Source organism: Melospiza melodia, chromosome 2 (genome assembly GCF_035770615.1).
Source record: "Melospiza melodia melodia isolate bMelMel2 chromosome 2, bMelMel2.pri, whole genome shotgun sequence".
Taxonomy (NCBI): domain Eukaryota; kingdom Metazoa; phylum Chordata; class Aves; order Passeriformes; family Passerellidae; genus Melospiza; species Melospiza melodia.
The window spans coordinates 112809117-112832867 of NC_086195.1; the positions used below are offsets into that span (position 1 = coordinate 112809117).

The following is a 23751-nucleotide window of genomic DNA, read 5'->3' on the forward strand; positions in this document are numbered from 1 at the left end:
AAAACCCAAACACAAGTAAATCAAAGCAAATCATACATCAACATCACATAACTAAAAGCAATATCTTCTTACTTATCAATGCATACCTTAAAAAGGCAAATTTATGTGTATATTTTTTTCTAAATCTCTCAATGTTGGTATTGGATCTTCATCTTTATTGTGGGATGTTTTTGTTATTTAAAATGTGTTGCAAATTTCTGTTGCAGCTGCAAGTTGCAATTCTGTTTAAAAAATGTAATGCAAGAGTTTCGCTTAAAAAAACATGCAGCTAGACAAAATTTTGCAATATCTATTTACAGTGTTGTAGATTTTAAAAATGCAACTTAGAAACTGAATTAGTTAAGTAAATTAAAACACTTAAAATTTTCTTTAAAACTGTCCATACTTGGCATTTATTTCTATATCTTTATATTTACGAAGACAGAGAAATTAACTGTTATCCTAACTGCATGTTCCTTAGTGGCAATGTGAATATGCTACAGACAGACAGAGTGCTTTTCCATTGCCCTGCAGTGCTGTGGGTCTGCTTAAGCATCAGAAAGCATCCCAAGAAGCCAGATACTTTGTCAATGGTAAAAGCAAAGTGAGGTACAGCTTGGCTTGAGAATCCTTTATGGGCATGACGGGTGATTCAGGGTTATCCACACCGTAAGGAAGGGAGCAAAGCCTCAACTGTATGTCACATATGCTAAAGCTCCCCAAGACAGGACACCAATTAACCTTGGATGATAGCAAACACACACACACACAGGCTGCCCGAGAGGAGCAGCCTGTTGCCATTAGTAGGAAGCAGCAGCCCTTGTCACCCTGAGCCATTATTTAAATCTCTTTTAAAATTCACTTCTTAAGTCAAAGAACGGTAGCACTCTCCTCTTCCTCACAAACAGGCTATTTTTGCTGCCCTGAAAACAGGACATGTTAGTAATATGAGAAGCCAGTGGTCCTTTTATTTTTATCCTCGCTGTCTAATTTGGCCATTTTGAATTGAGAAGAAAAAATGCCTGATCTTCAGTCAAAGCAATTTAAGGCATGATGGAGCTCAGAGTGAACCAAAACAACAGGGTCAAATGTAGTTGAAAGAACATGGTGGGGTAAATAAAAGGGGTTTTTTTGTTGTTTTTTTTTTTTTTACTTTTAGTGCTGGTGGGAGGAGAAAGTTTGGTTAACTATTTAACCTATGATAGCCTTTTATCATTTTATGGCTTAGGGGTCCATGATTTTAAGCTTTTGCCACTAAGTTCCTGGTTTATATTCATCTTTTCTTGTATTAATCTTTTCTCTGGAGCCCAGTTATACGACTTACATTGATTTACTGGAGATAGGGAAAATTTTTAAATAGCAGACAAAGACACATATTTTTCCTAAAATTACTTTCCAGCAGCTTTGGATTTGGTGCTTAGTTTTCATTTCCACTCACACTTCCCTGTGTCTTTTTTTTTTTTTTTTTTTTTTTTTTAAATCATTGGGGCTCTCCTTCCCCATTTGGTTCAGCTATCTGTTTTTTGGCTATAATGCAATGTGTCCTGATCAGTTGGAGTGAGTGCTTGTGAAAGGTCACTTGGAAGCCCCCTTTTCATTTCTTCCTGCTACAGTCTTTCCAGCAGGCAAGTGCTCTCAGGAGCAACCCCCTCCAATCTGTCCCTTTTGATATCCAAAGCTGGTTGTTACGGGGGTTAAATTTCTTAATTCGCTGAGTTTTTGTGAGCGCTTCTTCAGCTCACCACTCTCAGTCCCCGCAGCTGGGTGCAGACCGCCTGTCTCCCTTAGGATGTTGAGGAAGTGCTAGGGCTTATTCTTTCACTTTCTTCACTTTTGGGAGGCCAATTTCATACCTTTATGTCTTCCATCAGTTTCAGGGGAATTAATCTTCACCTTATGTCTGTGAGACATAGTATCAGCCTTATGGTGGGAAGTTTAAAATCAGACAAAGCCTCTCCTGGTAAAGAAAACTGCTTGCAAAGAGATCTCAAACCATGAGAGCTGGTGGCTTCTGCCTGCCCTGGAAAGGGCTTAGGTTTGGGGGGGTTTCTTAATTAGTTTTTTGAGGGTCAGGGAAATGACCGTACTGAGTCTGGAACAAAGGAAGAAATCAAAATGTAAAGCTGAGTGTTTGGTATGTTGATAACCTCTCAGTTTTAATTTCAGCATAATTGGATCAAGGTTAGCGGCAGTTGTTACGTAAAGTTCCTTCCCTTACATTTTATTCAAAAGTAAATATCATAGCTCTTCACTTTTAACCTAAGTGTTTTTCTTTTTTTTTTCTTTTTTTTTTTCTTTCCCTAAAGAAGAGCTGCTTGCTTTACCCAGATTTATTTCCACTAGGAGAGCACTAAGATTTTGGAGACCTGTATTCTGATGGTAAAGCTTGTGACATGAGCTTTTGTTTTCCATTCGAGGAAATGTTAGCATTTTTTCACATGTTAACTTTTTAACAATTACGAGGAATTTCTTTTCCTTGAAAACTGCTGTCCTTTTCTTTTTTTCTCCCCTTTTCTCTCTTCTTGATATTTTTATTTCCCTTTTATATGGAGACTTGTAGATTTTGTCACTTCAAACATTAGCTGTTCCTCCTCTTTTCTTTCACTTTACAATACACACTAGGAGATTTTTTTTTTGCATATTCCTTCCCTTTCTCTGTGAGATATTGTAGTTCACCAAATTTAAAACACTACAGTATTTAGAATCCCTGCAGTGCCATTTTAAGTATTTGGACCTGGAAAACGCCCCAAGTAATAACTACCTGAATTGCTTTTAATTACACAATATAGCTGCATCATTTTACTTCAGATTCTTTTTGATTGATGCTGTAAGGCAATTGTAACCATGGATGATGGGATTAAGTGCCTCTTGAAGTGACTTTAGCTTCTTGTGGGAACAAAGGGAAAGAAGAGAACACTTAGTCCCTTTTTGAGTGAACAGCCTTTTTTCACTTGCTATATAAAGAAATACAATTAACAAACATTATCCCCAGAGGTGAATTGAAATGTACATGCGGACAATAACCGCTCTTGACTGCAATTAGACATATATGATCCGAGGTATTTTGGCCATTCATTAGTGCTAATTGTTTGAGAAACAAGCCCAGAGAACAAATGATTAAAATGTTAGTGCCATAACCAGGATTATTAGCATGTGTGATAAAATGCATGCGCCGCAGCTGTACCAATAAAACTCTCCAGCGAGTCGCTTTGATTCGACAAACACTCAGCGCGGCTGCGAGCCCTCCGTATTTGCACAGGGCCTGCTGATGTTTATAACAAACAACTTGTATCTTCTTTTTTTAATTAGAAAGAATTACTATGCAAATTGTGGGGCTTTGTAATTCCATAGAAGTTTCCTTTGTTTTGGTGGATTATTTGTGTGCGCTGGTGTGCTACTCCCCAGTAAATTCAACGCAGGAAAACCATTACATTTTTGCTGGAGTGGGGTTTTTTTGCACATATTGCAGAAATAATTTGTACAACGTTTTCCTGCATTAGCTGGGTCTTTTTCGGGGGGGTTGTGGGTCTTGGATCACTTCTGTCTTTCTTCCACAGTTCCACAGATATCATGGTGTGTAGTTACATGCACAGAGGTCAAAAATACATGTGGAAATTATCCAGCTTTTTTAATAGTTTTAGTGAAGTGTCTAAAAATGCTCTTTTCAAACACTTTGCCTACACTATGCCAAAGATTGTAGAAGGAAAGATTTGGCCTACTGAACAATGAATATTTTTCTATGTGTTTGGCAGATCTTCCAGGGGGATTTGATTTAGCAAATAAACAGGGAACAGAGGCACAGGTTAAAGTGCTGGAAATCACTTGTGCGAGTACTTTACTTTGTGAGCTATATGTTGTTGGCTCCAGTGTCACTGCACAGGTGTGTGCATTTAAGTATGTGTATGAGCAATTCTGGAATGTGGAAATGCAGTTTACAGCAGGGAAATTTGCATAATTTGGGGTAATTTCACTGTTCGCAGTCACGCTGTATGGCTGCCATTGCAAACTGCAGTGTCTCTTAGTAGTCAAATAGGTTTTCTTTTCTCCTTCCTGAGGATGAACTATTCACTCTTGGGTGGAATGGTTCTCAAAGGACCATGAGAAACTTTAACTTGCCAGCTACTTTTACATATTTGATGAAGACTTTAGTAGAGTGTTATGTTTGCTGAAGAAATTTAGTTTTATTTCCAAGACCCAAGAGCACTCAGCATGCTGCCAGATGCTACGAATGAAAATATGCTGCTGTAAAACAATTTAATGAGCATTACCCAATAGCCTAGTCCTTGTTTTAACTTACAGTGCTTAAAGGAAGAAACATTGTCTTAGCAAATTCACTTGGCTTTTGTCCATGTGTTTAGTTTAAAGCATAGTCAAGCTTAGTTTGAATCATTAAAATACTTGGAGCCAGGAAACATATGTAAGATTTTCCTCCTCTTTATGGCACAGGGTTAACAGTATAATCGAGACTGCAGTGCTGTGTGGGTTTTTTGTCCTAAAAAAGCAACTGCTGGGGATTTTTTCATTCTATCAACATAACAGAAGTCAAGATAATCAGGGGAGTGTTTCCTACCAGAGTTGCTAACTGCTCATATACAGAGCACCACAAGCCTTGCCACTATTTAAAATAAGTCTATAGACAAATGGATCTATTAATTAATCCATGTGTTCCTCTGCTTTTTTATTGTAGAACATAAAATATGACTTTGCAAGCAAAATGCACGGTGATGATTAAAGAATATATGTCAAAGAATTAGCATTGATGCCATTTACTGCTGTCATACCTAAAGAGAGGTACGATGTTGATTTTGAGAACTCTTATTTTATACGAATATTTCTAGAGCTCTTATTTTGAAAGGAGAAGGATTCTGTGTTGGTCCACTGACACCATCTCCTGCTGTATATATTTTTTTCCGGGCCATACTTTTTGAAAAAATTATTTTTTCTTCAACTTGCTAAGATATCCCATAAAACTAATATTTTGACACATTGACAGTGTATTTTTTATAATAATTCATGTCCTGAGAAACATGTTGTTTGAGCCCATGTGGTTACAAAGTTGTTTAGCTGAGGGAGAGACAGCAATAGTCACCAGGCAGTAGCATTTCCAGCATTAAGCCTATTAATGATGGCTTTTTAACAGATTAAGTCTATCACTTCTGTGGAGTCAGGTGGTCTGCTGAGGAAGCTGTACTGCTCCTCCATCTAAACACAAGTTCATAGACCTGGCTGGTGACACCTGACTAAATCTGGTCTGCAGGTAATGGTGCTTTCACCTACACAACACTGCAGGCCATTGTGTGTGGTATGCAGAGCCGGGCTGCCTTCAGGGGGCTTGCAGCAGTGAGAGGGAAAACGGCTGGTCAAACAGCCCTTGGTTTGATGACAGCCCAGAAGAAATCCTAGGAAACGTGTGTGACAGAAGATACATCTCATCTCTGAGATGAGATGCATGCTCTGAGATTATGGTGTTCACCATGTCTATCAGGTTTCTGGCAGGTTGGAGGGCTGGTGAGAGGCAGTCATTAAGGGTGCTTCAGGGGCTGCCTGGCTCCAGGCTGGAGTTAACTATTAATGGGCTGAGCTCTTTGCCTCCTTTGTGCCCTTGGCAACCACAAGGCTGAAGCCATCAGAGAAAGAGAATAGAAACTAATCACTTTTGTTCCCTCATATATGTTATGGGAAGGACTGCAGACTTCTTTACTGACCTCTGTGTCACACTGAAAAAAGATCCTCCTCTTTCCATTTGAGATAAACCACTCTCCACCCCGTCCTTGCTCTCCCAAAGTGTACTACTGCAGGAAAATGCGATTAAGTGGATTTGTCTAGCAGCCACTTGAGTTGCCACAAGTTCTGTTACCATCCCCACTTCAGCCTGAAGCAGGGAACGTGAAGCAGCTTGTGAAAGAGGCAAAGAGAGCACTTTGGAGGGCTCAGTGGATCTCAGTTGCATGTCTCCAGGTGCTGATAGGACCTCCTACACCTGAGTCTTGAAGCTGTTGCTGTTATTAACAAGTGTAACACTGACACTTTTAATAGAATAATGTCTATTTAACTGCCAAGCTGTCCCATTTCTTAAACTGAGTTAAGCATTACCAGGCATGTTGCAAAGAAGAGCCCAGCAGTGGTTTTTATAGGCTCTTAAAATGGATCCACACAGGATATGCAGAGATGCAGCAGATGAGATGATGGAATCCTTTCCTTTTAAATTTAGTTTACTGAGTTAAAATGTGATAAAAGCTTTTTTCATATTTTTAACCCAACTCTTATATTCAGCTTTAAGGGTGCACACTCTAGGGGAAGAGAGGGTTCTTCAACAGATTCAGCTTAGAAAGGCAAGTATTACAGTGGTCTGCCAGTGACATGCCACACTGGCTCTGATTTAGATTGACTGAACTCATTTCCAGGCATTTGAGAGTGTTAGTCGTGTTTGCTTTGAAGAAAACCCACATATGTGTGTAGCCATGTGTCATCCAAGTCTAGCAACTTGGGAAGCATTATTAAGAGGGGCACAGGAAAATGCATGGGTCCCTGACATGATGTGATAATGACATGTTCAGCATGGTGCTAGGAAAGCTTTGCATTATTCAAAGTGCTGAATAATATACATGATAATGCATAATGGTGTTATATGGTAGGATTATTTTGTGGTGTAAGTGCCTTGTGCTTAGTACAAAGGTAAATTGTATTATTTTGTCCTCATCTTTGATGTAGCAGAATAGGCCCGGGGGTACAGCATGCAGTGGGGAGGAACAGGAGCAGGCAAGGGGATTTTTTTGGAAGGCCAACAAACACAGTGGCACTCTCTATAATTTATTTCTGTGCTCGTAATTATGGAGCAAAGCAAGCTCCCCACAGGACTGAAGAGCAGCCTCCTTTGGCAGCCTCCAAGTGCAGTAACCCAGCTCCTGCCTGGAGCAGGTTAGCTGGGCCTCACCAGGAATATCAGCATGTGGTGGAGACCACCCCAGAGCTCACACCTACGGGCCACAGGGATGTTATCCTCTCAGGCCGTGTGGCACCAAAGGCTCACACCTGCACTGAAGTGTGGTGCACAAAGCATTTACAAATTTAAAAAGACACCACAGCCAAAAACCATGCTGCTGATGCTGCTGGGTTTGTGAGCTCTGCCACTGGAAGTCTGTGCTGTGGACGTGAAGGTCTGAAGAGAGTAGCAAGGTTCCACACTACCTGGGGTTTTCATTCTTTTTTCTTCATTTCCCCCTCCATCCATCTTGCTTATTTAAAATTTGCATGCAAATACATTTGTTGATGTAATGCTAAGGTTGCAAAATGAACTTCACAAACCTGTGTTTGTTTTAACCAGCATCCCTGCATCATTCACAGCATGGCATCCAGCTCCTGGAGGAAATGTAGCAGATAGCAGCTCCTCCCCAAAGCAGTCCTGATGCATTCCCAGCACAGTCTGCATCCTACAGAGGAGTCCTATGACAAGGAAAAAAAAAACCAACCACCACCCTTCTGTATTTCATACTTGCTGTAGCACCCAGAATAGGCAGTGTAATTAAAGCTGCATAAACCTCAGCCCTGGCAGGTCATCAATTATGATTAAGTTTGCAACTTTTATTGAACACAGTGGTTTTGGAGTTTTATATTGTAATTAACTGTAATACTGATATGTCCCTAACTTGTCTCTTCTGAAGGGAAAAAATATGTAAGGAGCCCAAACCCAGCCACTATTTAGGTAGGAATGTTTTGCTTTTAAAATACAGCATTATTTACATATATAATACAGTATTATTTACAGCATTGCTGCCAATAGTCTAATTTCAACAATATCCTTTACAGGGTGGATTCTCTTCAGCCAGCTGGTGTTCCTAAGCTCAGTTATCGCTTTACATCATCACACAAATATGTTCCCAGACGGGCTGTGCTCTATGTACCTGCGGATGATGAAAAGAAGATAAGAAAAATCCCATCACTAAATGTAGATTGTGCAGTGTTGGACTGTGAAGATGGTGTGGCTCTGAACAGAAAGGTAATTAAAAATTATCTGTGTGATATAATCAGCACTAAAGAGAACTTGTGGAAAAACATTGCCTTTGCCTTGGGGAAGTGACAACCAGAAAGACAAAGATAACTCTTAAGATATACAGAGTAATGTCACAGTGATAGGCTTTGTGAGGGTGTTGGGAAAATCTGGTTACTCAGAACTCAAAGAGATCCCGTGTGAGTAAGCAGGGAGGGAGTTTTTCAGGAATACAGAACTGGGCATAAGCTGTCATCACAGAGGAGTGGGAGATGTTGTTATTATTGCAACACATTTCTTAGGGAAGAGGAAGAAACAGTGTAAGAAAAGAAGTGGGAAAGGAAGCATTAGTTCAGAATCACCAGGTGGGCAGTTTGTTATTGAAATAAAAGCATCTTCAGATTGTGAGCAAAACAGCATGAGTCTGTTTGGTGCATGAGCCTTGGCGAGTTTGGAAATATGTACTTCCTGAAATTTTGGAGGAAATGCTGTAAAGGATGTTTCTCAAGGAACCAGAAGTTCAATCCCAATTATTATCAGTGTTTGGAATGGGGATGGAGAGCAAAGTGGGAGATTGATGTGTATATGTCAAGTACCTGTGCCAAGTTTTTGTTAACATTAAACTGTGGAAAAAGAGAGAATGCTCTAGCATGCATTCAGTTTTGCTTGCAAACAATTTCTTTTTTAAACATATGGAAGTAACCATTTCAGTATGTTCCACCTCTTAGAACCGCAGAATTATTGGAAAAAACCTTTAAGATCACTGAGTCCAACTTTAAAAATAACTGCCAAGTCAGCCATCTTAAACAATGTATACGAGAAATTGGTGCAAATGTTTCCTAACAAAAGCTATTTCTCAACAGGAATGTAAGTTTGCTGTCACATTATTTTCATATTTGTTGGTTTTCCTAACTGTGTCTCCATGCTTCAGACTACAGCAAGCAGTGTTTAGGGTTTGAGCATAAGTATCTTGTCCAGAAAGTTAGGAAAACAGACTTGAAAATTTTCCCATTTCCTTTCAAAATGTGGATGAAGTTTTATTGTTTTCTTTTTCTTGTGAGTTAATGCTTTCCAGAAGGACTCTGTTGGATAGTGCTTTCTTTAACCTTCCGCTCTTTACAGGTATGTTGGAAAGGAAAAATTTTACAGAGTTTGCATGTACCTGTTTTAATTCTGAAAAGTGAAAGTAGCATTGCTGGATGTTCCTGTGTGCTGCTGGAGATGACTGGAAAGCATTTTTCAGTTGCTAAAATTCAGTGTTGAAAGACTAGGATTATATATCCTGTCACAGTGAATTAGTATTGTTTCATCACCTTTCAGAAGCTGCTGCTGTGTGATACAAGATGTAGTTGTGTATAAAACTGAAGTATTTTTAGGTGCAGCTTAATTATATCAAATAATTTATAGCATAAGCATTTATTTGTAATAAACAATGACAGAAAAACAAAATTTTATGATCAAGACAACAAAGTTGACAGTAGCAGTTTCTCAAGGGTGGTAAAATTCTAGCTCTGTTAAAGTGAAGTTGTGCCACTGGGTATAAGATTTCAAGGAAATTAGGGGGAAAATTGGTAATGAAAACTTGAGATGACAGATGAGCCCCTGCCTCAGCTTAAACGCAAAAAGAAAGCAGACAGGAGGTAGAAGTGGGGACAAGCTACCAAGAAATAACATAAAGTGTGGTCCAGGCTTGTAGGAGCAGAATGAGGAAGTTCAGAGCTTGTCTGGAATCAAAACTGGTGAGGGATGAGCAGGACAGCAAAAATGGCTACCTCAAGTGTATCAGCAGGAAAAATGAGAATGAGAACCAGTCAAATGGATGCGCTGCTCCATGGAACTGCAGGCTTTACTGTCAGAGTCTGCCCAGTCTCAGGCCTGGAAGCAAAACTCTGGGGAGGGAAGGAGCTGCCACAGTAGGGGAGGATGGAGTTAGGGTCTATGTAAATAAGCTGGTGTGTGGGACCAGACAGGACACACGGGAGGCCTCTCAGGGAGCTGTCGTGTGTCATCATGAGGCTGCTGTCTGTCATCCCTGAAAGATCAAGGCTGGGGGATGTTCCTGAAGCCTGGAGAAAGGCACCTCTGTCCAGAAGGCCCTGGTGCAGTTGCACAACAAGCTGCACAGGGTCACTGGTGTGTCCTTGCAGCACCAACCATCCCCAGGGCTGTGCTGGCCCAGCTGCACCCAGCAGGTCCAAGGAAGGGCTCCATCCCCTGCATTTGATTCTGGCAGTCCCTGTGTGGAGTCCCTGTGCCAAGCTGTGGATCCCAGGACAAGAGAGAGGCTGACCAACAGCAAGGAGCCCATCAAGGGCCATCAGGATGATCATGGTACAGGAGGAGAGGCTGAGGGGTTGAGTTTCTTCATCCTGGAGATGAGATGGCTGAGTTGGGTCTTGATGGACAGTTTGCTTCCCGAGGGGAGCTGAATGGGTGCAGAGCCAGACTCTTCTCAGAGAAGCTCAGAAATGAAAAAAGGAAAAAACTGGGTACAGGTTGCATGAGGGGAGATGCTGACTGGAGACAAGGGAGAATGTTTTGCCCACGCAGGTGATCAGAGGCTGGAAGAAACTGTCCATTGGTGGTGTATCCTCCCTCCCTGAGGAGCCTTGGATGTAAGAAGCTGTGATTGGCCTGGTGTAGAGCAGTACTTAGTGCTGCTTTGAAGTGGTCTCCTGAGATCTCTCCCAACCTGAATTAGACTCTGTGATTGCATGATTTAGTAGAGAAGCCTAATTCAAAGTGATTGGAAGTTTGAATTTAATTTTTAGATCTGCCACAGATACTCAGGAAGAGTTTGAGTCATAGGTTCTAGGAATGTGAAGCTGAAATTCTTATTGCTTTTGCAGCTTACTTTATTAATGTTTATGAGGTGTTTGGAGACTTTGTGTGAAAGATATGTCAAGAACGTGCATTGAAGTACAGTGTTCAGTGGCCCATTGCAAATGGGTCATTTCAAGCTGAGGGGAAAAAACCCACTAGGAAACACAGCAATGCTGAGTCTGTCCTTTATTCATTCTTCTCAAATAGTACTGATGAATTTGACTATTTATTGCTGTGTCTTATAATACTTAAAATGCTACATATGGACTTCCTTCAAATTGCTGCAGAATTTTTGAATTTGGGGAAAACCAGGACCTGACTGAAGGTTCACAGTGCCTTGGGCCAAACCTGCCTGTCTACAGATCTTCATTTGCAGGAAGTCCAAGCAGCAAGCCTGAACCACATCTAATGGGTCTATTTTAACAAGATGCTGTGTGGTTTATATTAGGATTAAGTTAAAATTTGACAGATCGATAAACTGGCATGTCAGCAGCCCTATTCGCTTGTTCATTCAGAAGGAAATGAGGAAGATGAGCTTCCTGTTACTGAAACTGATAACATTTGTAAAACTGCATTTGGTTGCAGTAGCAGCTTTTGAAGCTGTGGCCAGAAAATAAAAATATTTAACTATTTTCTCTGCAGTATTTTCTCTCAATGAAGTTTTGAAAGACTTCCTTCCCTGTGCCTTACCCCCACAATTATGTTTTCTAATGGCTGTCAGAGAGCACCAGAAGGGGGGAAGCCATACCCATACCCTAATCTCCTTTACCATTTTGGTGCCTGCATTTCTTACCTTCAAGAACTACAGCATTGACCACAACTTCAGGCGTCAGCTCTTTCCCCTTCTTTGAATCTTATTGAATCTGATATTTTGACTAAATCAGAAAAACACAGAAAACCTCACAGCATTCACAAGGAGAAAATATTTCAATGAATTTTCTGAGGAAAACCAGTGGGAAGAAATGGCTAATAAGCAAAGTTGTTATAGTATGCTGAGTACTAACCCTGAAGGTAGGGTTACACCTGATCCTGGTATGAGTAGCACAGGGGCTTTTGCAACACCTTTGGGACCAGGCAGAGCAGTAGGAGGGCTTCAAAAATTCAGAATAGGAAAGGTGATAGAGAGATATGCTGACGTTGCTGAAAATATATTTTACAGAGGCAGCATCAGTCTTGCTGAACATACCCTCCATGTCATGCTGTTCTCTAATCCTGGTTGGGGATCCACGTGCTGTTTTTACAGGTTCAGATGCATAGTGCCATATGATGTAGACGGTCAGCTGCCTCTCAAGGTTTCTGACTCTGTAACACTTTGGGTATTTCTACAACAGAGATTTAAGTTTTGGTTGTGGGAACAATTGAATATTAGTAAAAGGAAGTTATCTTCCCTGAGGTACTATTCACAGACAAAGATATGATTTCTTTGCCACTGATGTGCATTTTAAAGAAATAAGTAAGAATTACGAGCTTGGTGATATTTTAAAGTGTACAGTCCAAATAAAAATTCTAAAACTATAAAATTAGAAATAATACAGATTGTAGTGTTGATACATCACAAATGCATCACACTCTTAGAGACAAAAATAGCTTGTATCTATTTCAGCTCTTCAAAGGAAAAGGTCTGAATATGCTTTCATTTTGATTCTAAAAAATAAAAAGGTTTTTAAAATGGCTGCATTGATATGCTTGTATGAATCATATAAGCCAGCAAGCTGAATTGCATCTTATGAAAGATCTCTGTGCAGGAGCTGAGCTGTCTCGAGGGCGCTCAGCCAAGCCAGCAGTCCCTGCTGTAGCTTTCCTCTGTAGAGCTGCATCACTCACTGTGCTTGTAGGTCAGGTGGATCTATTATCATGTGGAAAAGTTCTCCTGTTGAAGTAAGAAAAATTTCCATGTCAGTGCATTCATTTTCCAAGGTCACAGTGGGCTGAGATTTTGTAGTTAGTTCCCATGGGTTATGTAAAATTACCACCCCTACAAGAGAGTTTTCTAGAGCTGTCTTTTTTCCAGCAGGATCCTGTCTTGGTGGTGCTGTTCTTCAGAGAATCTGGGAGGTGTTAGCTGCCAGGTCAGCCAAGGAAGAGAACAGTTGGGGGTGCTACTATAGTCTTTATATATCTTTCTGAGTCCTTGGCAAGAGTTTTGGAGAATTTTAATGTCTCCAAATCAATGCTATTTGTGGCTTTATCTTGTTTGTGGTCTGCAGGGTGGTTTTGAAAAACTGGGATAATACAGTGCACTCTGCAGCTTCCTTCAGTGTGCCATCAGGGCCAGGCAGGGCACAGTCCCTCCTGCCAAAGATGACCTTTGAAAATTCTCTCAGGCAAATTTTGAAAGTGATAGGATTTGGCCTTTTCTTTCCATGGGGAATGCCAGTGTTATAATTAAGAATCAAAACAAAGCCCCATGTTCCCTCTGCTCATGTTTTTTTTTTGTACCAGAGGTGTAAAAGTAATCCCTTGGAGTGTACATATGGCTGAGAAACGTCTGTGCACTCCTCTGACATAAAATATTTGAATACAGGAAATTTTATTGTTGATTCTCGGGAACTATATGGAGCTCATTCATCCAATAAAAAATTATTGATATTCAGGGCTTCACTGTAGAATTATGTCAGACTGATTAGAGTTTAATCTCCTAAGCTTCATTTAATGTGAATCGTCATTATGCCACTTTGTCTTTTTTAGAAAAATGTTGCTCTCTCCTCCAGCACTTAAGCAAGAGAAGCTGGGGAAGAGAAAGCCTCAGCTTTGTCCTTTCCCCATATCTTTTCCTTGAGAGAGGAAGTGGTGGCTCCCGAGTCTCTCCTGTTCTTCCCAGTTTCCTCAGCAGTGAGGGGAAATTTTGTTGTGTTAAGAGGAGGTTCAAGGAAGGACCTATTTTACTAATCCGAAGCATGTCCTCTTAGAATCATAGCATAAATGTGTTCCTACCTAACATCATGGAGCCACTTAAAACTCATTGTGCTGTGTCATGAGGGAAGGAAAAATCAGTTAATTCTTTTGAATTGTCTGTTTTTAAAAATAGGATTAAAGCCTGGCCACTTTTCAAAGTGTTCCATTATGAATAACACATATGTAAGAGATGACTCTTAGTTCATTACAGTGAAGAGCAGATCATCCACAAACATGCTGATTTTATGGAGATTTCTCCCTGTGAGAATGCCTCCTCCATCTCTCTAGTGATCTCATCCTGGGGTCAGAACAAACAGCACTCCAGAGAGAGGGCATCCTTGCCTACCATTTTCCCCTTAATCTGAGACCTTCTGACCTTTTTAGTCCTTATCATTGATGACAAGAGGCTCTTGCATATAAAACAACACTTCAACTAAATTCGGGGGTGGAGATAAATACATAAAATGGGTCAGCGTGGTATACAAAAAAAATGTGAGGCTCTCTTTGTTGAGATGCATTTCCTTATTGATGTTATTGAAGGATTTTATAGTATTAGTGGAAGAAAGCTCCAGTTGGTTTCCATAAATCTCTAGTTACTTCAATTAAACCCAACAGTTTTCCTGTATTATATGATGATAATCTCTCTCTTTTTTTTTTTTTTTTTATAAAGCCATGTTGGTTAGGATTTATCAATGCTGCAGGTATTTCTCTAGGCTCATAGTGAGACTGTTAGCTAGTACTTCATAGGCACAGTTGCATGAAACATTGATAACTAGGTTATTTTACCAGGTCTTTGCTTTATTTATAATAAATTAGTACTGTACCTAATTGTATTCCTCCTACAGGGAGAAGGCTTGCTGATAAAGTGTGTAGAGAATGATTAAATGTACACAGGCGCATAGTAGGGTGACTTCTTTTCAAAAGATGCACAAAATTAAAATGGGAATGCTGCTTTCCCTACTGGCTTGCCATTATTAAAAGTCTGAGTAGCATGGGAAATTTCTTCTGTAGGAATTGGGGAGTCCAAAAGTCTCTCTGGTTTATTGTAGGGGAGCTGAACTGTATGGTGAAACTCTGCAAGGCCTTTTTGATCCTTGAAGAGTTCTGATGAATATACATTTTTATGAAAGTTGTAAAGTGTTTTCATTTCCTCATTAATCCCACCATGGTCCTGGAAGAACTGCCACTCCTGAGTACTGACTGTGACAATAAAAGTTTTTGTTCCTATTGTTTTACTCTACAAGCCAATCATCTTCCTTACATAAAGATTTGAGGATTCATAAGGAGATCGCAATATTCAGCAATTTTCTTCTTAATGAGCTCAGTAATGCCTATTTCTCTTCGAGCAGAGCCTTTGAATTGCCAGTTATTTCTTTTCCACTGATTCAGATGTATCCAATTAAGTTTGACTTGGACATGTACTGATGTAACCATTACTGCTGACAGAATGGTGTCTAGAAACTGAGGGAAAATGTCTTGGCTCAGTATTAATGGGGATTTCAGACAGGAATACATTAATAGACCTACGAAAATATTTTAAAACGTACAGTTAATATTTGTATGGACTTGTAAGTCACAGTCCTTCACTTTTGTGTGTAGTCCACTGTCTGCAGGCACATCAGCACACCTGGGTACGAAAGGCTAACTGCAGGACTTGAATGGGTTGCTACACATTTCTGGACCACATTTCAATATTTCATCTGTTCCTGTAGCAGGAAGGACCTGCCTACACAGCCATTGAGCACCTATTATTTAGTTAGAAGGGAGCTGTTGAGTTCCAAGTGTGCTGCAGAAAACCAAGGTAATACTAAAAAGTTCAGTTTACATGGGTAGCTGAGAAACACTCTGTGAGATCAAATTTGGGCACTTTTTTTGTATGCAAAGCCATGCATTGTGTTGTGTTGTCAGTGCTCCAATGGGGTGAGAAAATGATAAAGGTACTGCTCCTCTCTCAGTCTCAGGGGTACTCAGCACTTAACACCATTTGCTCCTTTGCTTTTTTTTTTGTTGGAAATGAGCAGGCATTGGAATATGTTTGTGTATCCAAGTTTCTATTGCAATTAATCTTGAGCCTAGTCTTGAACTTCAGATTTCATTGTGCTTTCATAGCCAGTAGTCCACCCTGCTTGTTCTTCCTCATTGCAAGGCCCACACTTCTAAAACAGAGTGGCAAGTGAAGCGTGAGGGAACCTAGAGACCCTCATCAACAGGGACATGGACCAGACAGTGGTAGGACACACAGAGAATACAGCCCTTGCACTCTTTGGTAAACTTGTCTGCAAGGTATCTCTACGGTCACAGGTAGTGGTACAGGAGCCCTGTGGTCTGATTTGGGCAAGATAGGTAGGGAAGGAAAGGTGGAAATGCATGGTACTTTTCCCAGTGCATTGGTGCCATCAAAGCTGGACCTGTCCCACTGAAGAGAAGAACCTCAGAGATACTCAGAAGATTATGGGGAAATCTGTGGTTTATTTTCCAGACTGTTTAAACAATACCTGTTCATCTGGGGTTTAGTAGTGTTATTAGGTAGCAACACAAGAAAATGTGGTGAGATGCTGGGTAAGAGAAAAGAATTTTTGATGTCAGATGGAGAAACAGCATAACCATACACAAGGAAGTTGCAGATGAAAGTGAAGGTGTGTGTTGTCATGGCTAGGCTTGGGAATCTTGGCAGGTGTTAGCTGCCAAGATACCCAAAAAGACATGAAGTTTAACATCTGTATCTTTGGGTTCATCCACTATTCTTCTGGAGACCAGATAAAAGGATCCTAGTGGTGGGAACTAAACCACCAGTACCTATGCAAAAGCCTCATTTCCTTCCACTGTATGACCAGGAGTCCACAATACTGACAGTGCTATGGGTTCTCTGTCCTTATTCAGATAACATTTCACATTTCATGAATTAAGGACATTTGTGTCTAAATGAGTAACTCAGACTTAAGCCCTTAGGGAATTTGAGCTTCTTCCTCCTATACACCAGCAAATATTGAATTGAAGACATGTGAACTGTGCTAGTTGTGAAATAAGCAGAGAACTGTCTAAAACCAGCCATTTATTTCCACCATGAATCAAACCCATGCCATGACATCCCTTTAACTTAGAGTGGAGCAATTTATCTCTGTTGAACAGAAGACAAAACACATGGATTATGATTTCCTAAAGCCCTGGTTTTTACATATTCTGTGAATAACTTTCTTCTCCAAATTGTGAACGATTGTAAAGCTCTGCTTTACGCACCAAAAGAATATACTTTCATGGAACAAGCTGATACCCAAAATCTCTGGCTCACTGACAGTGGAGGGCATCCAGAGCCACAAATCTAATGTGCACTCACATACAGAATAGAACACAAAATGCAAGTATTGCAATTTTTCTAGTCCCTGCCGTAAAAGCCATAACAAATGGGGATGGAGCATTAGGAACTATATGCATTTTTTTATTCCCATCTAAACCTGCACAGCTCTGCAGCCTCCACAGTATGCAGCAGGCTCCAAGGGCATGAAAGCTCTTAATGCATCCTTAGGTCACACATTGCCGTGCCCAGAATTTGGGGTCCAAGCAAGAAATTCTTTTACAAAGAAGTGAAAAACTTGCCAGTTTTATTATTATTATGAGTAAGTCAGAACATCCAGCTGCATTTGAAAAGTTGCTGTTTTGACAGTGTTTTTTATAGCTGTATGGAGCATGTGCAGTTGTTAGCATACCTAAATGTGCTGTCCAAAGCATAGTGTATAACTCTCTAAAAACAAGTGTACATGTCTGCAAATCCAGCCTGCCACAGATTTGGATGTTAATTTCAGCTGCTTTGCTGAGGTTGTTCATCTTTCTTTTTGTCTGTAATATCACAAAATAAACTGCCTTTTTGTCTATCAATAAGGAAATTGATAAGCTGACTGTGGAGTCTGATCAGCACTTTGCATCTTTTTGAAAGCATAAATGAAATTCTCGTGTTTTCTGAGTCTGACTAACAATTTCTATCTTTAAGGCAGCTTGGTTGCTCTGAGATTGCTGCTTTAACTCCTGCATAACACAGTGCTGCCTGCTGTGGGTCGCTGTAATGGCTCTTTTGCTATCCTTCTTTCACTGCAGTGCAGTAGGGCTATCCTCTCCAGAACAATGTACTTACCAGTTATTTCAAGACTGGGAGAAAATAATTATAAATACTTTTCTTTATTTTGATCACTGAGCTCCAGAAGACCATAAATCCTTGTGTTGTTCCTCATTTGGGAGCAAATGGTTATAAAGATCCTGGCTGTTCATTTTAGGATGATTATAAACCATGACTTGCTCATTCTTTCCTCCTAACTTGTTACAGCCTCTTGCTAGATTGCCTTAAAATAGCTGCTCCTATGCCAGACTTCAGATAACTTTATCTTCTGAGGTTTCACAATATAATTGTGCATTAAAAGGGGATATGTGGAACAAATTGGTATTTTCTTCCAGCTTCGTCAGGTTATTTGGTTACATTTTAAGCTTTGATTCCACACAGACCAAATCTTCCACTCATTAACCAATTATTTTTAAATAGAATATTTAAAGATCATAATTTAGTATGCATTTTCTTGAGAAAAAGGGCAAATTAATACATGTAAACATGGATGAATCTATTTAAATACGCTGTCCACAAAATCCTTACAATATGTAAACAACATTTGTTATGCCTTGGAGATAACATATGATTGGACTCACGAGACCCTGTTTATCCTACCAAACATTTTCTTTTATAACTTCAAAGGGAATTTTATATATTTATGGCAATAGCAGGGTGTTAAGTGCAGCTAGACAGAAATTATACCTCAGCTATTTAGTTAATGCCAATAGGGATTAAATTAGATTTTATAGCTGTTAGTAGAAGTCTGTTTTGTAGCTAACAAGTGGGATTTTTAAATCCTGGAAAGCATAATCCTATTATAAAACTGGCAGCTGAATTAACATTATCTAGGAAGTAAGTCTTCACGGATTAACATTTTTTGACATTAACAAAGAAAAACTAATGCTACAGGGATATTAGATGCTTTTCCCAAAAGTAGGAAAAAAAAGAAAGTGAATATAGGACAAGATAAATGGCACAAATAGTGCAGGAGGGGAAAATGGAGTGAAATATGCATGAGGTGAAATCTGGGAGTGGTCATGTTCTGCCTCAAATACAAAGGAGTAGGAAGAGATACCACAATTGATAATTCATATATAACCCACACATTGATTTGTACATGCCTTGTGCCTAATTCTCAGTTATCCAAATGAGCATGGGACAGCCACAGAGACCTTCTCCTGTCCTGGGAGGCTGCCTCTGCATTCCAGCTGTAGGAAGACTGACAGCAGTGCAGAAGGAACACTCATTGCTTTACTAAAAGGCCCACCAAGCTGTTCCACAGAGACTCTGATGGAGTTCTCCTTACACACTTTGAAGAGCAGTTCTGGGACAGCTGCTGCAGGCAGTGGAACAGGGGATGAGTGGGAGAATGAACTTTCTTGTCCTGAAATACATAAACTGAAAAGCTGTAAGGGTATGTACTGTGTCATATTTCAATTTAAAAATCTTTGTCCACATCATAGTTGCAGAACAAAACTTTTATTGCTCAAAATTGTGAATTATGCATCCCCTGTAAATTATTTTAAATGTTCTGTGGTTAGAATCCAAGTCTTTACCTAATCACAGTTGCAGCATTGAAATAATTAAATTAGTAATCTTCTGTGTGGAGGGCTAAGAAGAATCCACTTAATAAAGCTACCAGTCACAAAAACATGAAAAAAATTTCTTCTAGATTTTGCAACATCATATTCAGTGTTGCTGGCCCAGTACAGATTTTACAACAGGACCAAGATTTATACTCTATTGTATGCATTTTGCACCAATGATTATGAACCCTACTAGAAATGGGAAATAGCAGTTCACCCTCTGTTGTGGCTCTTTTTCAAAAATCTGTCCTCCAAATGTGTTCCTTTATTCCATAGGCAACAGACCATAAGCCTGATGCTTTAAAGCACACAGGGATCTTGTAGCCACTGCCACAGAGGTCTGAGGTGCTGACAGTGTTGAGAGAAGTGGGCATACAACGTGCCTGTGATTTCTCACATCAGGAAAGGCACAAACTTCATGTCTCCCAGGAGCACATGGTCCTTGATAAAAGATCTGCCTTTCCTTCCCCCTTAAGTAATGAGCAGTGCTATGGCATTTTGTTTCCAGGTTTGCTGTCAGAGTTGGAAGGTATATACACTTGGCCCTTAAGACAGGTTGTTTTTAAAATGTTTGTCTATATCTCCTCAGTTTGGGTCAAAAGGCTTAGCTCTTCATTTTCCATATGGAAGCAGCTGTCAAGTGAGAAATAAAGAAAGATTATGTGGAAATAAAGAAAGATTATGCTATATGACCAGGGAGTTGTAGCCACATCACCTGACTGGATACTCATAATCTGCCTTCAGTCTCTGGAAGAGAGAGATGGAGATGCAAGGGGGCAATGGGGTTACTGAGCAGAACACCCTTCCTCCATATGATCCTACACCTGCTGTGACTGGCTGCTGCCTGGCTGTGAAAGAAGTTATTGAATCGGGAGGGAGGGATGAAGGATGCTTGGCTCTGCCACCCAGCACTCTTGGATCTGAGTATGTATTTTCCTGGAGTAGATGCTTTGTAGAAGCTCCTTCAGGACCAACATGTGGAAAACAACAGCAGCATCACCTGAACATTGCCAGCCAGGGCACCTGACCTCAGAATCTGGCTTCATGTTTTCAAATTTGCTTATCATCCACGAGGTACTGTGGAGGTACTGAGGAGAAAAAGAAATGCCCAGAAATGTGAAGGTGGGTTGTGGTTCTCAGTGCTTGAGGCTGTTACAAGCAGCCCTGCACACATATGCTTTATTTTGTAGCTAGAGGTGATTCATGCACTGAGCAACCTCTGGGTAGTGCTTGATGTGAATTGACAGAAACTAGCAGAAAGAGCAACTGGCTTCTAACCTCTGACAGCAATTCCCATTCTTGGTCATCAGACATCACCTCTTCCTACATCCACCTACATTCACTGAGGTGTGGTGCTACACAGCAAAACCTTGCATGGCTTGTGCCTTCATGGGGGTGATGTTTCCTGCAGGAAAAGCAGCAGCTCTTTGCCATAAACAAGGGCTCTCAGAGATCTCCCCCCCCACACACTTTTGTGTGTTTGTTTGTTTTGGTTTGTGGGGGTGTTTTTTTGTTTTTTGTTTTTTGCCATGGAATCTCTGGGATTTCATTGTGCTGCTAGTGGTGAACAGAGCCACAAGTCTCACCTGTCAAAGCCATATAGTCTTGGAAGGCAGACTAAGGTAAAAAAAAATATAATTATAATAATAATAATGATGATGATGATGATGATGATGATGATGATGATGACGACGATGATGATGAGGATGATGATGACGATGATGATGATGTATGTTCTGCATATTTAACAAGTAGTAGTGGGCACTTCAGATAATGGCAGAGGCAACATCTATGAGCTGGTTGTGTCCACTGTAGCTGGAAGTAAGGAGGCTCTTTTCCAGTGTGGTCCAAGAGCTGGTAAGTGGGAGGCAGGGTGTTAGGAAATGCTAGGGAAGCAAATGAGATGCTGCTGAGGAACAGTGGAACAAAGAATCAGCCTCTCAGCTCAATGAAGTCTTGCCTGGGTTTCACACTGGGCTGCCCATAAGCCCTTTTTTTACTCTCACTGTCCAAGAGAAGAGAGCTTGTGGTACCTTTTAAATGCTCAAGCTACATGAAAGAAGTTCCCACCTTGTCAGCCAGACAAGTGGCACCCTGAACTCCATAAGTGCTTAGGAAACTTAGAATGTGTTGTAAATCTGCTATGGCTATCAAGCTCAATTCCTTGAGTGAAGCAGAGCATTTATAGAATTGTGACTTTTTTTTGTTTTACTGATGAATGTATCTGGCAGGGGAAACTAGAACTTCCATTTGGGATCATTTGTCGCATTAGCACATTCCCTTTGAAGTTGCTTTATGCAGCAGTGTCAAAAGCTTTCTCACATCTTGACTGCCCTCCACAGTCTCTCAACACCTCTCTCAAAGTCAGTGGCCAAAGCTGGAGATTGCATTTCAGGAGCAGCTTCACCAGTGCTGAGTAATTATCATGAAATCATGATGTCAGCTTGTTTTGTCCTGTCTTCTTCTTTACCCAGGTTGAATCAATAGATATCATGAACAATAGACTTTATTCTTACTTCATCATGCAGCTTCACAATTTCAGGTATTTTGAAGCATCCTTAGCACTGGAACATGTTATAGTTGCCTTGAGTTAACTTTAGACAGCTGCATTCAAGAGTGCTATTCCTAGACATATCCCTGAATGTACTCTTAAGTGCTTGAAAGTTTGCTTTTGTGCCTACTAGCAATATTTCTGTGTTCTTGTGGTGGCTTGTTGTCTCTTTCATGCCAAGGTTATCAAACAAATATTTTCTGTCTGAGGCACTTGAGCAATCAAAATTTGCCTAGCAGACTGACAAGAGACACATGCAAAGCACACGAGCCGTGGCTTTTTTATTTTAAGATGGCTAGGCTAGAAAAGAGGAAATAATGGTCATGTCCACGGTGGCATCAGTAAAAGGCTTACTGAAAGCTGATGGATCAGGGTCAGAGGGGAAGCCAGAATACAAGAATGTCTCCTCTGATCAAGGAGAGACTGTGGACAAATATTTCTTTAAACAATTGAAGGGAATATCTCAAATTCTTTCTGACTCTCATGGAGATCTTTAACCATGCTAGAATCTACTGACAGGAGCACGTGATGGGTCACAAGACACTTAGATTTCTGGAATGCAAGAAAGACAAATTTTTGGTGGAAGTGCCAAGCAACTAACTAGGGGAGATGCTTTGCTGGAATCCTGAATGAAAATGAACTGTCAGTCAATAGCAGTTTTGGCTGCAGGAGCTGTCAGATGCTGGAGTTTATGATCCTGAAGGCAGTGATGAAGGCAAGGACACAAGACTTCAGCTGTAGACAGAACCAATTCCACATTAAGCTTCCCCTGGAGGCAAGGGAGCTCATAAGGGCTAGTCAGACTGCAGTGACAATCTGCACAAAATACAAAAAAAATCATCTGAAGGGTGGAAGAACAGGCAGACATGGCAGACAGCCAGCTTGTTGCAAAGGAAACTCTTGATTTAACTCAAACACAAAAAGGAAGAATATAGGAAATGGATGCAGGAATGGGCTCCCAAGGAGGAACGCAGAAATATTACCTGGATATGTAAGCACAGAATGAGGAAGGCCAAAGACTGGCTGCAATCAACAGCCACAGCCTGCCTGAAGGAAGATGCTGACTGGAGACAAAGGGAATAAAGTCTTTGCCATGCAGGTGGTCAGCCATTGGAAGAGGCTGCTCAGAGCACTGGTCTGTCCTTGCTCCATGGGGGTATCCAAGCCCTGGCTGGGTAAGGCCCTTATCAGCCTCGGGTAGAGTGGTAGATAACCCTGCTTTGAGGAGGCAGATGGATGAAGTGGTTTCCTTTCCTTCCTGAAATAGATGTGTGATTACATGATTTTCCTAGTGGTTAGAAAACTTGTCCAGGAAGCCAGGAGCACAGGCCTATTTGTCCTTATCTGGAGTGATGACAGCAGCACTCTGCTTGCTAAATAAAACTCTGGTGCTCCATCTGTATGTATGCACCCCTGTGGCAGAGACATCCTCCACCTTGCTTTAAATAAGTAGATATTAACTGGGCCACAGACCAAATCTAGGCCTGAAGCTGACTTTCTAGCTTAGTGGTCAGGACATGAAACATGAGAAGACAGACCTGGATTTATATCTGTGCTCCAGGGACAGATTGTACATTTTGGTCTATGACTTTTTTCAAGCATCACAGTGCACGTGTCCCTGTGTGGTTCTATTCCTAGTTTACTGACATCATCAAGAAATCAGATCCTCAACCGACATGAAACTGATACCATCGCTATACTAGCAGGGAAATTTTCATTTCTGTGTTTTCCTAATAGCCTGCCAGCTCCATGAGCAGCTTGTCCTGTTTAAAGACCTTGAAACAATTCGTGCAGTTTTTACTGCTTTTCTAATTGTAACTAGAAAATTATGCATTTT

General features: G+C 40.6%; 1 protein-coding gene across 6 annotated transcripts in view; it reads left to right on the forward strand.

Moving 5' to 3' along the window:
• Nucleotides 1–23751, forward strand: part of CLYBL (citramalyl-CoA lyase) — a 165593-nt gene that overhangs the window by 80024 nt on the left and 61818 nt on the right. For 5 of the 6 annotated variants that reach the window (XR_010026811.1, XR_010026812.1, XM_063149598.1 and 2 more), the window contains exon 2: nucleotides 7786–7975. Coding sequence is in view for 4 of the 6 variants with exons in the window: in XM_063149598.1 (XP_063005668.1) it covers nucleotides 7786–7975 (190 nt within the window). In the remaining 2 variants the exon portion in view is untranslated. Of the gene's footprint in view, nucleotides 1–4691; nucleotides 4771–7785; nucleotides 7976–23751 lie in introns of those variants that run through there. The other variant, XM_063149601.1, reaches the window with a different exon arrangement.